At 54.4% G+C, this 12,973-nt stretch overlaps 1 protein-coding gene across 10 annotated transcripts in view; it reads right to left on the bottom strand.

The window, feature by feature from the left end:
• The window catches only part of MMP14 (matrix metallopeptidase 14), a 51,104-nt gene that overhangs the window by 15,429 nt on the left and 22,702 nt on the right, over window positions 1-12,973 (bottom strand). For 7 of the 10 annotated variants that reach the window (XR_014941446.1, XM_085534480.1, XM_085534479.1 and 4 more), the window contains 3 exons: window positions 11,370-11,531; window positions 5,991-6,129; window positions 4,858-5,005 (listed from right to left, as the gene is read on the bottom strand). Coding sequence is in view for 9 of the 10 variants with exons in the window: in XM_085534480.1 (XP_085390606.1) it covers window positions 4,858-5,005; window positions 5,991-6,129; window positions 11,370-11,504 (422 nt within the window). In the remaining variant the exon portion in view is untranslated. Of the gene's footprint in view, window positions 1-4,857; window positions 5,006-5,990; window positions 6,130-9,185; window positions 9,341-11,369; window positions 11,532-12,973 lie in introns of all 10 variants that reach the window. The other 3 variants (XM_085534471.1, XM_085534474.1, XM_085534473.1) reach the window with 1 other exon arrangement.

The raw sequence follows: 12,973 nt of genomic DNA, 5'->3' as shown, positions 1-12,973 counted from the left end.
TCCCTATGGGTCCCTATGGGTCCCTATGGGGTTATGGGGTATCTATGGGTCCCTATGGGTCCCTATGGGGTATCTATGGGTCCCTATGGGTCCCTATGGGGTATCTATGGGGTATCTATGGGTCCCTATGGGTCCCTATGGGGTTATGGGGTATCTATAGGTCCCTATGGGGTTATGGGATCCTTATGGGTCCCTATGGGGTCCCTATGGGTCCCTATGGGGTTATGGGGTATCTATGGGTCCCTATGGGGTATCTATGGGTCCCTATGGGGTATCTATGGGTCCCTATGGGTCCCTATGGGTCCCTATGGGGTTATGGGGTATCTATGGGTCCCTATGGGGTTATGGGGTATCTATGGGGTCCCTATGGGTCCCTATGGGGTTATGGGGTATCTATGGGTCCCTATGGGGTTATGGGGTATCTATGGGTCCCTATGGGTCCCTATGGGTCCCTATGGGGTATCTATGGGTCCCTATGTGTCCCTATGGACTCACTTGTCCCCCCTGAAGAAGTACGTTGCCCCGCTGGGCAGCCATAACAGGGCGGCGTCCATCTTGTCGGGTATCTATGGGGTCCCTATGGGTCCCTATGGGGTTATGGGGTATCTATGGGGTCCCTATGGGTCCCTATGGGGTTATGGGGTATCTATGGGTCCCTATGGGTCCCTATGGGGTCCCTATGGGTCCCTATGGGGTTATGGGGTATCTATGGGGTCCCTATGGGTCCCTATGGGGTTATGGGGTATCTATGGGTCCCTATGGGTCCCTATGGGTCCCTATGGGGTATCTATGGGGTATCTATGGGTCCCTATGGGGTTATGGGGTATCTATGGGTCCCTATGGGGTTATGGGGTATCTATGGGGTATCTATGGGTCCCTATGGGTCCCTATGGGGTTATGGGGTCCCTATGGGTCCCTATGGGGTTATGGGGTATCTATGGGGTCCCTATGGGTCCCTATGGGTCCCTATGGGGTATCTATGGGTCCCTATGGGTCCCTATGGACTCACTTGTCCCCCCTGAAGAAGTACGTTGCCCCGCTGGGCAGCCATAACAGGGCGGTGTCCATCTTGTCGGGTATCTATGGGGTCCCTATGGGTCCCTATGGGGTATCTATGGGTCCCTATGGGTCCCTATGGGTCCCTATGGGTCCCTATGGGGTTATGGGGTATCTATGGGTCCCTATGGGTCCCTATGGGTCCCTATGGGGTATCTATGGGGTCCCTATGGGTCCCTATGGGGTTATGGGGTATCTATGGGGTATCTATGGGTCCCTATGGGTCCCTATGGGGTTATGGGGTATCTATGGGTCCCTATGGGTCCCTATGGGGTATCTATGGGTATCTATGGGTCCCTATGGGTCCCTATGGGGCTATGGGGTATCTATGGGTCCCTAAGGGTCCCTATGGGGTTATGGGGTATCTATGGGTCCCTATGGGTCCCTATGGGTCCCTATGGGTCCCTATGGGGTATCTATGGGTCCCTATGGGGTTATGGGGTATCTATGGGTCCCTATGGGGTATCTATGGGTCCCTATGGGTCCCTATGGGGTATCTATAGGTCCCTATGGGGTTATGGGATCCTTATGGGTCCCTATGGGGTCCCTATGGGTCCCTATGGGGTTATGGGGTATCTATGGGTCCCTATGGGGTATCTATGGGTCCCTATGGGGTATCTATGGGTCCCTATGGGTCCCTATGGGTCCCTATGGGGTTATGGGGTATCTATGGGTCCCTATGGGGTTATGGGGTATCTATGGGGTCCCTATGGGTCCCTATGGGGTTATGGGGTCCCTATGTGTCCCTATGGACTCACTTGTCCCCCCTGAAGAAGTAGGTTGCCCCGCTGGGCAGCCATAACAGGGCGGCGTCCATCTTGTCGGGTATCTATGGGGTCCCTATGGGTCCCTATGGGGTTATGGGGTATCTATGGGGTCCCTATGGGTCCCTATGGGGTTATAGGGTATCTATGGGTCCCTATGGGTCCCTATGGGGTATCTATGGGTCCCTATGGGTCCCTATGGGGTTATGGGGTATCTATGGGGTATCTATGGGTCCCTATGGGGTTATGGGGTATCTATGGGGTCCCTATGGGTCCCTATGGGGTTATGGGGTATCTATGGGTCCCTATGGGTCCCTATGGGTCCCTATGGGTCCCTATGGGGTTATGGGGTATCTATGGGTCCCTATGGGTCCCTATGGGTCCCTATGGGGTTATGGGGTATCTATGGGTCCCTATGGGTCCCTATGGGGTTATGGGGTATCTATGGGGTATCTATGGGTCCCTATGGGTGCCTATGGGTCCCTATGGGGTTATGGGGTATCTATGGGTCCCTATGGGTCCCTATGGGGTATCTATGGGTTTATGGGGTATCTATGGGTCCCTATGGGTCCCTATGGGTCCCTATGGGGTTATGGGGTATCTATGGGGTCCCTATGGGTCCCTATGGGGTTATGGGGTCCCTATGGGTCCCTATGGACTCACTTGTCCCCCCTGAAGAAGTAGGTTGCCCCGCTGGGCAGCCATAACAGGGCGGCGTCCATCTTGTCGGGTATCTATGGGGTCCCTATGGGTCCCTATGGGGTTATGGGGTATCTATGGGGTATCTATGGGTCCCTATGGGTCCCTATGGGGTATCTATGGGGTCCCTATGGGGTATCTATGGGGTATCTATGGGTCCCTATGGGTCCCTATGGGGTTATGGGGTATCTATGGGTTCCTATGGGTCCCTATGGGTCCCTATGGGTCCCTATGGGGTTATGGGGTATCTATGGGTCCCTATGGGTCCCTATGGGGTATCTATGGGGTATCTATGGGGTTATGGGATCCTTATGGGTTCCTATGGGGTCCCTATGGGGTTATGGGTCCCTATGGGGTTATGGGGTATCTATGGGGTTATGGGGTATCTATGGGGTCCCTATGGGTCCCTATGGGGTTATGTGATCCGTATGGGTCCCTATGGGTCCCTATGGGGTTATGGGTCCCTATGGGTCCCTATGGGTCCCTATGGGTCCCTATGGGGTTATGGGGTATCTATGGGGTCCCTATGGGTCCCTATGGGGTATCTATGGGGTCCCTATGGGGTATCTATGGGGTATCTATGGGTCCCTATGGGTCCCTATGGGGTTATGGGGTATCTATGGGTTCCTATGGGTCCCTATGGGTCCCTATGGGTCCCTATGGGGTTATGGGGTATCTATGGGTCCCTATGGGTCCCTATGGGGTATCTATGGGGTATCTATGGGGTTATGGGATCCTTATGGGTTCCTATGGGGTCCCTATGGGGTTATGGGTCCCTATGGGGTTATGGGGTATCTATGGGGTTATGGGGTATCTATGGGGTCCCTATGGGTCCCTATGGGGTTATGTGATCCGTATGGGTCCCTATGGGTCCCTATGGGGTTATGGGTCCCTATGGGTCCCTATGGGTCCCTATGGGTCCCTATGGGGTTATGGGGTATCTATGGGTCCCCATGGGGTATCTATGGGTCCCTATGGGTCCCTATGGGGTATCTATGGGTCCCTATGGGGTTATGGGGTATCTATGGGTCCCTATGGGTCCCTATGGGTCCCTATGGGGTATCTATGGGTCCCTATGGGTCCCTATGGGTCCCTATGGGGTATCTATGGGTCCCTATGGGTCCCTATGGGGTTATGGGGTATCTATGGGTCCCTATGGGGTTATGGGGTATCTATGGGTCCCTATGGGTCCCTATGGGTCCCTATGGGGTATATATGGGTCCCTATGGGTCCCTATGGGTCCCTATGGGGTTATGGGGTCCCTATGTGTCCCTATGGACTCACTTGTCCCCCCTGAAGAAGTACGTTGCCCCGCTGGGCAGCCATAACAGGGCGGCGTCCATCTTGTCGGGTATCTATGGGGTCCCTATGGGTCCCTATGGGTCCCTATGGGGTATCTATGGGTCCCTATGGGTCCCTATGGGGTTATGGGGTATCTATGGGTCCCTATGGGTCCCTATGGGGTTATGGGGTATCTATGGGTCCCTATGGGTCCCTATGGGGTTATGGGGTATCTATGGGTCCCTATGGGTCCCTATGGGTCCCTATGGGTCCCTATGGGGTTATGGGGTATCTATGGGTCCCTATGGGGTATCTATGGGTCCCTATGGGTCCCTATGGGATTATGGGGTATCTATGGGTCCCTATGGGGTATCTATGGGTCCCTATGGGTCCCTATGGGGTTATGGGGTATCTATGGGTCCCTATGGGGTTATGGGGTCCCTATGTGTCCCTATGGACTCACTTGTCCCCCCTGAAGAAGTACGTTGCCCCGCTGGGCAGCCATAACAGGGCGGCGTCCATCTTGTCGGGTATCTATGGGGTCCCTATGGGTCCCTATGGGGTTATGGGGTATCTATGGGTCCCTATGGGTCCCTATGGGGTTATGGGGTATCTATGGGTCCCTATGGGTCCCTATGGGTCTCTATGGGTCCCTATGGGTCCCTATGGGGTATCTATGGGGTATCTATGGGTCCCTATGGGTCCCTATTGGGTTATGGGGTATCTATGGGTCCCTATGGGTCCCTATGGGTATCTATGGGTCCCTATGGGTCCCTATGGGGTTATGGGGTCCCTATGTGTCCCTATGGACTCACTTGTCCCCCCTGAAGAAGTACGTTGCCCCGCTGGGCAGCCATAACAGGGCGGCGTCCATCTTGTCGGGTATCTATGGGGTCCCTATGGGTCCCTATGGGGTTATGGGGTATCTATGGGTCCCTATGGGTCCCTATGGGGTTATGGGGTATCTATGGGTCCCTATGGGGTATCTATGGGTCCCTATGGGTCCCTATGGGGTTATGGGGTATCTATGGGTCCCTATGGGTCCCTATGGACTCACTTGTCCCCCCTGAAGAAGTATGTTGCCCCGCTGGGCAGCCATAACAGGGCGGCGTCCATCTTGTCGGGCAGCCCCGACCCCAAGTCCTGGATGGGCCGAGGGAACCCGGGCTGTAGGATCGACTCCGAGAACAGCCAATGGCGGCCACCTGTACAAACCAGTAGAAACCAGTATAAACCAGTTTAAACCAGTATAAACCAGTATAGACCAGTATGGACCGGTATGGACTGGTATAGACCAGTATGGACCTGTACTGACCAGTATGGAGCAGTATAGGCTGGTATAGACCAGTATAGACCAGTATGGACCAGTATGGACCAGTATAGACCAGTATAAACCAGTATGGACCAGTATGGACCAGTTTAAACCAGTATGGACCAGTATGGATCAGTATGGACCGGTATGGATCAGTATAGACCAGTATGGACTGGTATGGACCGGTATAGACCAGTATAGACCAGTATGGACCAGTATGGACCAGTATGGACCAGTATGGACCAGTATAAACCAGTATGGACCAGTATAGACCAGTATAGACTGGTATAGACCAGTATGGACTGGTATGGACTGGTATGGACCGGTATAAACCAGTATGGATCAGTAACTCCATCCCATGTTCCCCCCAGGACCCCATAAGAAACCATGGACCCTCCCATTATAGACCATTATGGACCAGTATGGATCAGTATGAACCAGTATGGACCAGTATAGACCAGTATGGACCATTATGGACCAGTATGGATCAGTATAGACCAGTATGGACTGGTATGGACCAGTATAAACCAGTATGGATCAGTATAGACCGGTATAGACCAGTATGGATCAGTATAGACCGGTATGGATCAGTATAAACCAGTATGGACCAGTATGGACCAGTATAGACCAGTATGGACCGGTATGGACCAGTATAGACCAGTATAGACCAGTATAAACCAGTATAGACCAGTATAGACCAGTATGGACCAGTATAAACAGGCACAGACCCCTGTGACCTTTGACCCCCCATAACCCCTCTGTGACCTCTGACCCCCATGACCCCACACCCTTTGACCTCTGACCCTTCAGTGACCTCTGACCCTCAAGTGACCTCTGACCCCCCGTGACCTCTGACCCCGTGCCCTTTGACCTCTGACCTTTGAAGAAGACGAACTTGCCGTCCTTCCTCTCATAGGCCGCGTCGATGCTGTGGGGCAGCCCCGGCCAGAACTGACCAATAGGAAGCGGGTATCCGGGCAGAACACGGCCATCCCGCAACCGCCACAGCCAGCGCTCCTATTGGACGGGGACAACAGGGCAGCGACCAATGGGGATGGAGCACATAGGGACACATAGAGGGACATAGAGACCCATAGGGACCATAGGGAACCATAGGGACCCATAGGGACCCATAGAGACCCATAGAGACCCATAGAGACCCATAGAGACCCATAGAGACCCATAGAGACCCATAGAGACCCATAGAGACCCCATAGAGACCCATAGACCCCATAGGGATACATAGAGACCCCATAGGGACACATAGGGGGACATGGAGACCCCATAGAGAGCCATATAGACCCATAGGGACCCATAGAGACACATAGGGACCCATAGAGACCCATAGAGACCCATAGGGACCCATAGGGACCCATAGAGACCCATAGAGACCCATAGGGACCCATAGGGACCCATAGAGACCCATAGGGACCCATAGAGACCCACAGAGACCCATAGAGACCCCATAGGGACCCATAGAGACCCCATAGAGGGACAGAGGAACCCATAGAGGGACATAGGGGGACATAGAGACCCATAGGGACCCATAGAGACCCATAGAGACACATAGAGACCCATAGGGACACATAGAGACCCCATAGGGACCCATAGAGACCCATAGAGACCCCATAGGGACCCATAGGGACCCATAGAGACCCATAGAGACCCATAGAGACCCATAGAGACCCATAGGGACCCATAGAGACCCATAGAGACCCATAGGGACCCATAGGGACCCATAGAGACACATAGGGACCCATAGGGACCCATAGAGACCCATAGAGACCCATAGGGACCCATAGGGACCCATAGAGACCCATAGAGACCCATAGAGACACATAGGGACCCATAGGGACCCATAGAGACCCATAGAGACCCATAGAGACCCATAGGGACCCATAGGGACCCATAGAGACCCCATAGAGACCCAAAGGGACCCATAGGGACCCATAGGGACCCATAGAGACACATAGGGACCCATAGAGACACATAGAGACCCATAGGGACCCATAGAGACCCATAGAGACCCATAGAGACCCATAGGGACCCATAGAGACACATAGGGACCCATAGAGACCCATAGAGACCCATAGGGACCCATAGAGACCCATAGGGACCCATAGGGACCCCATAGAGACCCATAGAGACCCATAGAGACCCATAGGGACCCATAGAGACCCATAGAGACCCATAGGGACCCATAGAGACCCATAGGGACACATAGAGGGACATGGAGACCCCATAGAGAGCCATAGAGACACATAGGGACCCATAGAGACACATAGAGACACATAGGGACCCATAGAAACCCATAGGGACCCATAGGGAGCCATAGAGACCCATAGAGACCCATAGAGACCCATAGAGACCCATAGAAACACATAGGGACCCATAGAGACCCATAGAGACCCATAGGGACCCATAGGGACCCATAGAGACCCATAGGGACCCATAGGGACCCATAGAGACACATAGGGACCCATAGAGACCCATAGAGACCCATACGGACCCATAGAGACCCATAGAGACACATAGAGACCCCATAGAGGGACAGAGGAACCCATAGAGGGACATAGGGGGACATAGAGACCCATAGAGAGACACAGGGACCCATAGGGACCCATAGAGACCCACAGAGACACATAGGGACACATAGAGACCCCATTGACCCCATAGAGACACACTGGGACCCATAGGAACCCATAGAGACCCATAGAGGGACATGGAGACCCATAGAGACACATAGGGACCCATAGAGACCCTATATCCCCCCATTGAGCCCCCAGACACCCCATAGACACCCCATAACCCCCTGTGTCCCCCAACAGACACCCCATATCACCAATACACACCTCATATCCCCCCATAGAACCCCATATACCCCCATAGAGCCCCACAGACACCCCCATAAAGCCCCATAGACACCCCATATCCCCCCATAGACCCCCATATCCCCCCAGACACCCCATATCTCCCCATAGACACCCCAAAGAAACTCCATATCCCCCCATAGGCACCCCATATCTCCCCATATCCCCCCTTTCCCCCCATAGACACACTATAGACACCCCATATCCCCCCATAGGACCCCATATACCCCCATAGACACCCCATATCCCCCCATATCCCCCCATAGACACCCCATAACCCCATATAACCCCCCATACCCCCCCATATCCACCCATAGAGCCACATATCCCCCAATAGATGCCCCATAACCCACCATATCCCCCCATAGACACCCCATATCCCCCCATATCCACCTATAACCCCCCATATCCCCCCATAGAGCCCCATAGACACCCCATATCCCCCCATAGACACCCTATATCTCCCCATAGACACCCCATATCCCCCTATAACCCCCCATACCCCCCCATATCCACCCATAGAGCCACATATCCCCCAATAGATGCCCCATAACCCACCATATCCCCCATAGACACCCCATATCCCCCCATAGACACCCCATATGCCCTCATAGAGACCCCATATCCCCCCACAGAGCCACATATACCCCCATAGACACCCCATATCCCCCCATACCCCCACAGACACCCCATATCCCCCTATAGACACCCCATATCTCCCCATATCCCCCCATAGACACCCCATATCCCCCATAGACACCCCATATCCATCCCATATCCCCCCATACCCCCCCATATCCACCCATAGAGCCCCATATCCCCCATATCCCCCCATAGACACCCCATATCCACCTATAACCCCCCATATCCCCCATAGATACCCCATATCCCCCCATAGAGCCACATATCCCCCATAGACACCCCATATCCCCCCATAGACACCCCATATCCCCCATAGACGCCCCATAACCCCCCATATCCCCCCATAGACACCCCATATCCCCCCATAGACACCCCATATCCCCCATAGACACCCCATATCCCCCCATATCCCCCCATAGACACCCCATATCCCCCCATAGACACCCCATATCCCCCCATATCCCCCCATAGACACCCCATATCCCCCCACATCCCCCCATAGACGCCCCATAACCCCCCATAGACACCCCATATCCCCCCCATATCCCTCCCTATACCCACCTTAAAGACGAACATCTCCCCCCTGAGCACAGCGATGGTGTCGAAGCCCCCATTGCAGATATGGGGCCCATAGGGGGGGCCATGGGGGGGGCGATCGGGGTCCAATGGGGGCACCGTCACACGGGGGTCCGGGGGGGGAACGCTGGGACCGGACCCTATAGGGTATATGGGGTGGAGGGGGGAATAGATGGGATGATATGGGGGGATATGGGGTGGATATGGGGGGATATGGGGGGATATGGGGGGATATGGGGGATATGGGATGTCTATGGGGCGATATGGGGGGGATATGGGGGGATATGGGGTGATATGGGGGATATGGGGGGATATGGGGCTCTATGGGGGGATATGTGGTGTCTATGGGGTGGATATGGGGGATATGGGGAGATATGGGGGGATATGGGGTGTCTATGGGGTGGATATGGGGGATATGGGGAGATATGGGGGGATATGGGGTGTCTATGGGGTGGATATGGGGGATATGGGGAGATATGGGGGGATATGGGGTGTCTATGGGGGGATATGGGGTGGATATGGGGGATATGGGGGGATATGGGGTAAATATGGGGGGATATGGGGGATATGGGGGGATATGGGGGGATATGGGGGATATGGGGTGTCTATGGGGGGATATGGGGGGATATGGGGTGGATATGGGGGGATATGGGGGGTATATGGGGGGTTATGGGGGAATATGGGGTGGATATGGGGTGGATATGGGGGGATATGGGGTATATGGGAGATATGGGGGGATATGGGTTATATGGGGTGGATATGGGTTTATATGGGGTGGATATGGGGGGATATGGGGGATATGGGGTGTCTATGGGGGGATATGGGGTGGATAAGGGGTGTCTATGGGGGGATATGGGGGATATGGGGGGATATAGGGTGTCTATGGGGGGATATGGGGTGGATATAGGGTGGATATGGGGTGGATATGGGGGGATATGGGGTGATATGGGGGGATATGGATGGATATGGGGGGATATGGGGCTCTATGGGGGGATATGGGGTAAATATGGGGGGATATGGGGTGATATGGGGGGATATGGGGTGATATGGGGTGGATATGGGGGGATATGGGGTAAATATGGGGGGGATATGGGGGATATGGGGAGATATGGGGGGATATGAGGTGTCTGTGGTGGGATATGGGGGGATATGGGGCTGTATGGGGTGGTATAGGGGGATATGGGGGATATGGGGGGATATGGGGTGTCTATGGGGGGATACTGTGTTCTATGGGACTCTATGGGTCTCTATGTGTCTCTATGGGTCCAATGGCTCTCTATGTGTCCCTATGGGTCCCTATGTGTCCCTATGTCCCTGTATGGGTCCCTATGGGTTCCTATGGGTCCCTATGGATCCAATGACTCTCTATGGGTCACTATGGGTCCCTATGTGTCCCTATGGGTCTCTATGGGTCCCTATGTCCCTCTATGGGTCCAATGGCTCCCTATGGGTCCCTATGGGTCCAGTGGTTCTGTATGGGTCCCTATGTGTCCCTATGTGTCCCTATGGATCCAATGGCTCTCTATGGGTCCAATGGCTTTCTATGGGTCTAATGGTTCTCTATGGGTCCAATGGCTCCCTATGGCTCCCTATAGGTCCAATGGCTCCCTATGGGTCTCTATGGCTCCCTATGGGTCTCTATGGGTCCCTATGGGTCTCTATGTGTCCCTATGTGTCCCTATGGGTCCAATGGATCTCTATGTGTCCCTATGTGTCCCTATGGATCCAATGGCTCTCTATGGGTCCAATAGCTCTCTATGCGTCTCTAAGGGTCCCTATGGCTCTCTATGGGTCCAATGGCTCCCTATGGCTCCCTATGGGTCCAATGGCTCCCTATGGCTCCCTATGGGTCCAATGGTTCTCTATGGGTCTCTATGTGTCCCTGTGTGTCCCTATGGCTCCCTATGTGTCCCTATGGGTCCCTATGGCTCCCTATGGGTCCAGTGGTTCTCTGTGTGTCCCTATGTGTCTCTATGGGTCCCTATGTGTCCCTATGGGTCCAATGGCTCTCTATGGGTCCCTATGGCTCTCTATGGGTCCAATGGCTCTCTATGGGCCCCAATGACTCCCTATGGATCCAATGGCTCCCTATGGGTCCAATGGCTCCCTATGGGTCCAATGGCTCCCTATGGCTCCCTATGGGTCCAATTGTTCCCTATGGGTCGTTACCGTAGAGCTGTTGGATCCCCCTGCGGTCGTCGTCGGGCAGCTGGAAGTCGTGTGTGTCCATCCATTGGTAGAACGGGGCCATGACAGCCGAGGGGTCACTGGAGTGTTCCAGCCCCAGAGCGTGACCCAGCTCATGGAGGGCAACCAGGAACAGGTCGTGACCTGGGGGGAGATATGGGGCAATATGGGGTTAATGGGGGGCTATGGGGTCAATGGGGGGCAGTAAGAGTCAATGGGGGGCAATAGAAGTCAATGGGGAGGGTTGGGGGTCAATGGAGGGCAATAGAAGTCAATGGGGGGCAACGCGAGTCAATGGGGTGCAATAGAAGTTAATGGGGGGCAATAGAAATCAATGGGGGTCAATGGAAGTCAATGGGGGGCAATAGAAATCAATGGGGGTCAATGGAAGTCAATGGGGGGCAACAGAAGTCAATGGGGGTCAATGGAAGTCAATGGGGGGCAATAGAAGTCAATGGGAGTCAATGGAAGTCAATGGGGGGCAATGGGAGTCAATGGAAGTCAATGGGGGGCAATGGGGGGCAATGGGGTTCAATGGGGGGCAATGGGAGTCAATGGAAGTCAATGGGGGGCAATGGGGGCCAATGGGGGTTAATGGGTCCCTATGGGTCACTGGAGTGTTCCAGCCCCAGAGCGTGACCCAGCTCATGGAGGGCAACCAGGAACAGGTCGTGACCTGGGGGGAGATATGGGGGGATATGGGGTTAATGGGGGGCAATGGGGGGCAATGGGAGTCAATGGGAGTCAATGGGAGTCAATGGAAGTCAATGGGAGTCAATGGAAGTCAATGAGAGTCAATGGGGGGCAATAGAAGTCAATGGGGGTCAATGGGGGGCAATGGAAGTCAATGGGGGGCAAAGGGGGGCAGTGGAAGTCAATGGAAGTCAATGGGGGGCAATGGAAGTCATTGAGGGGCAATGGAAGTCAATGGGGAGGGTTGGGGGTCAATGGGAGTCAATGGGGGGCAATAGAGGGTAATGGGGGTCAATGGAAGTCAATGGGAGTCAATGGGGGGCAATGGGAGTCAATGGGAGTCAATGGGAGTCAATGGGGGGCAATGGGAGTCAATGGGGGGCAATAGAAGTCAATGGAAGTCAATGGGAGTCAATGGGAGTCAATGGGGGGCAATGGGAGTCAATGGGGGGCAATGGGAGTCAATGGGAGTCAATGGGAGTCAATGGAAGTCAATGGGGGGCAATGGGGGGCAATGGGGGGCAATAGAAGTCAATGGGAGTCAATGGGGGTCAATGGGAGTCAATGGGAGTCAATGGGAGTCAATGGGGGGCAATGGGAGTCAATGGGGGTCAATGGGAGTCAATGGGAGTCAATGGGGGGCAATGGGAGTCAATGGGAGTCAATGGGGGGCAATGGGGGGCAATGGGAGGCAATGGGGGGCAATGGGGGTCAATGGGAGTCAATGGGGGGCAATGGGAGTCAATGGGAGTCAATGGGGGGCAATGGGGGGCAATGGGAGTCAATGGGAGTCAATGGGAGTCAATGGGGGTCAATGGGAGTCAATGGGAGTCAATGGGAGTCAATGGGGGTCAATGGGAGTCAATGGGGGGCAATGGGGGGCAATGGGAGTC

Source organism: Coturnix japonica, unplaced genomic scaffold, assembly GCF_054131305.1.
Source record: "Coturnix japonica strain WE unplaced genomic scaffold, WE-NBRP24 Scf083, whole genome shotgun sequence".
In the NCBI taxonomy this organism is placed as follows: Eukaryota; Metazoa; Chordata; class Aves; order Galliformes; family Phasianidae; genus Coturnix; species Coturnix japonica.
The sequence above is the reverse complement of the archived record's forward strand: the minus strand, read 5'-3'. Positions and strand labels throughout refer to the sequence as shown.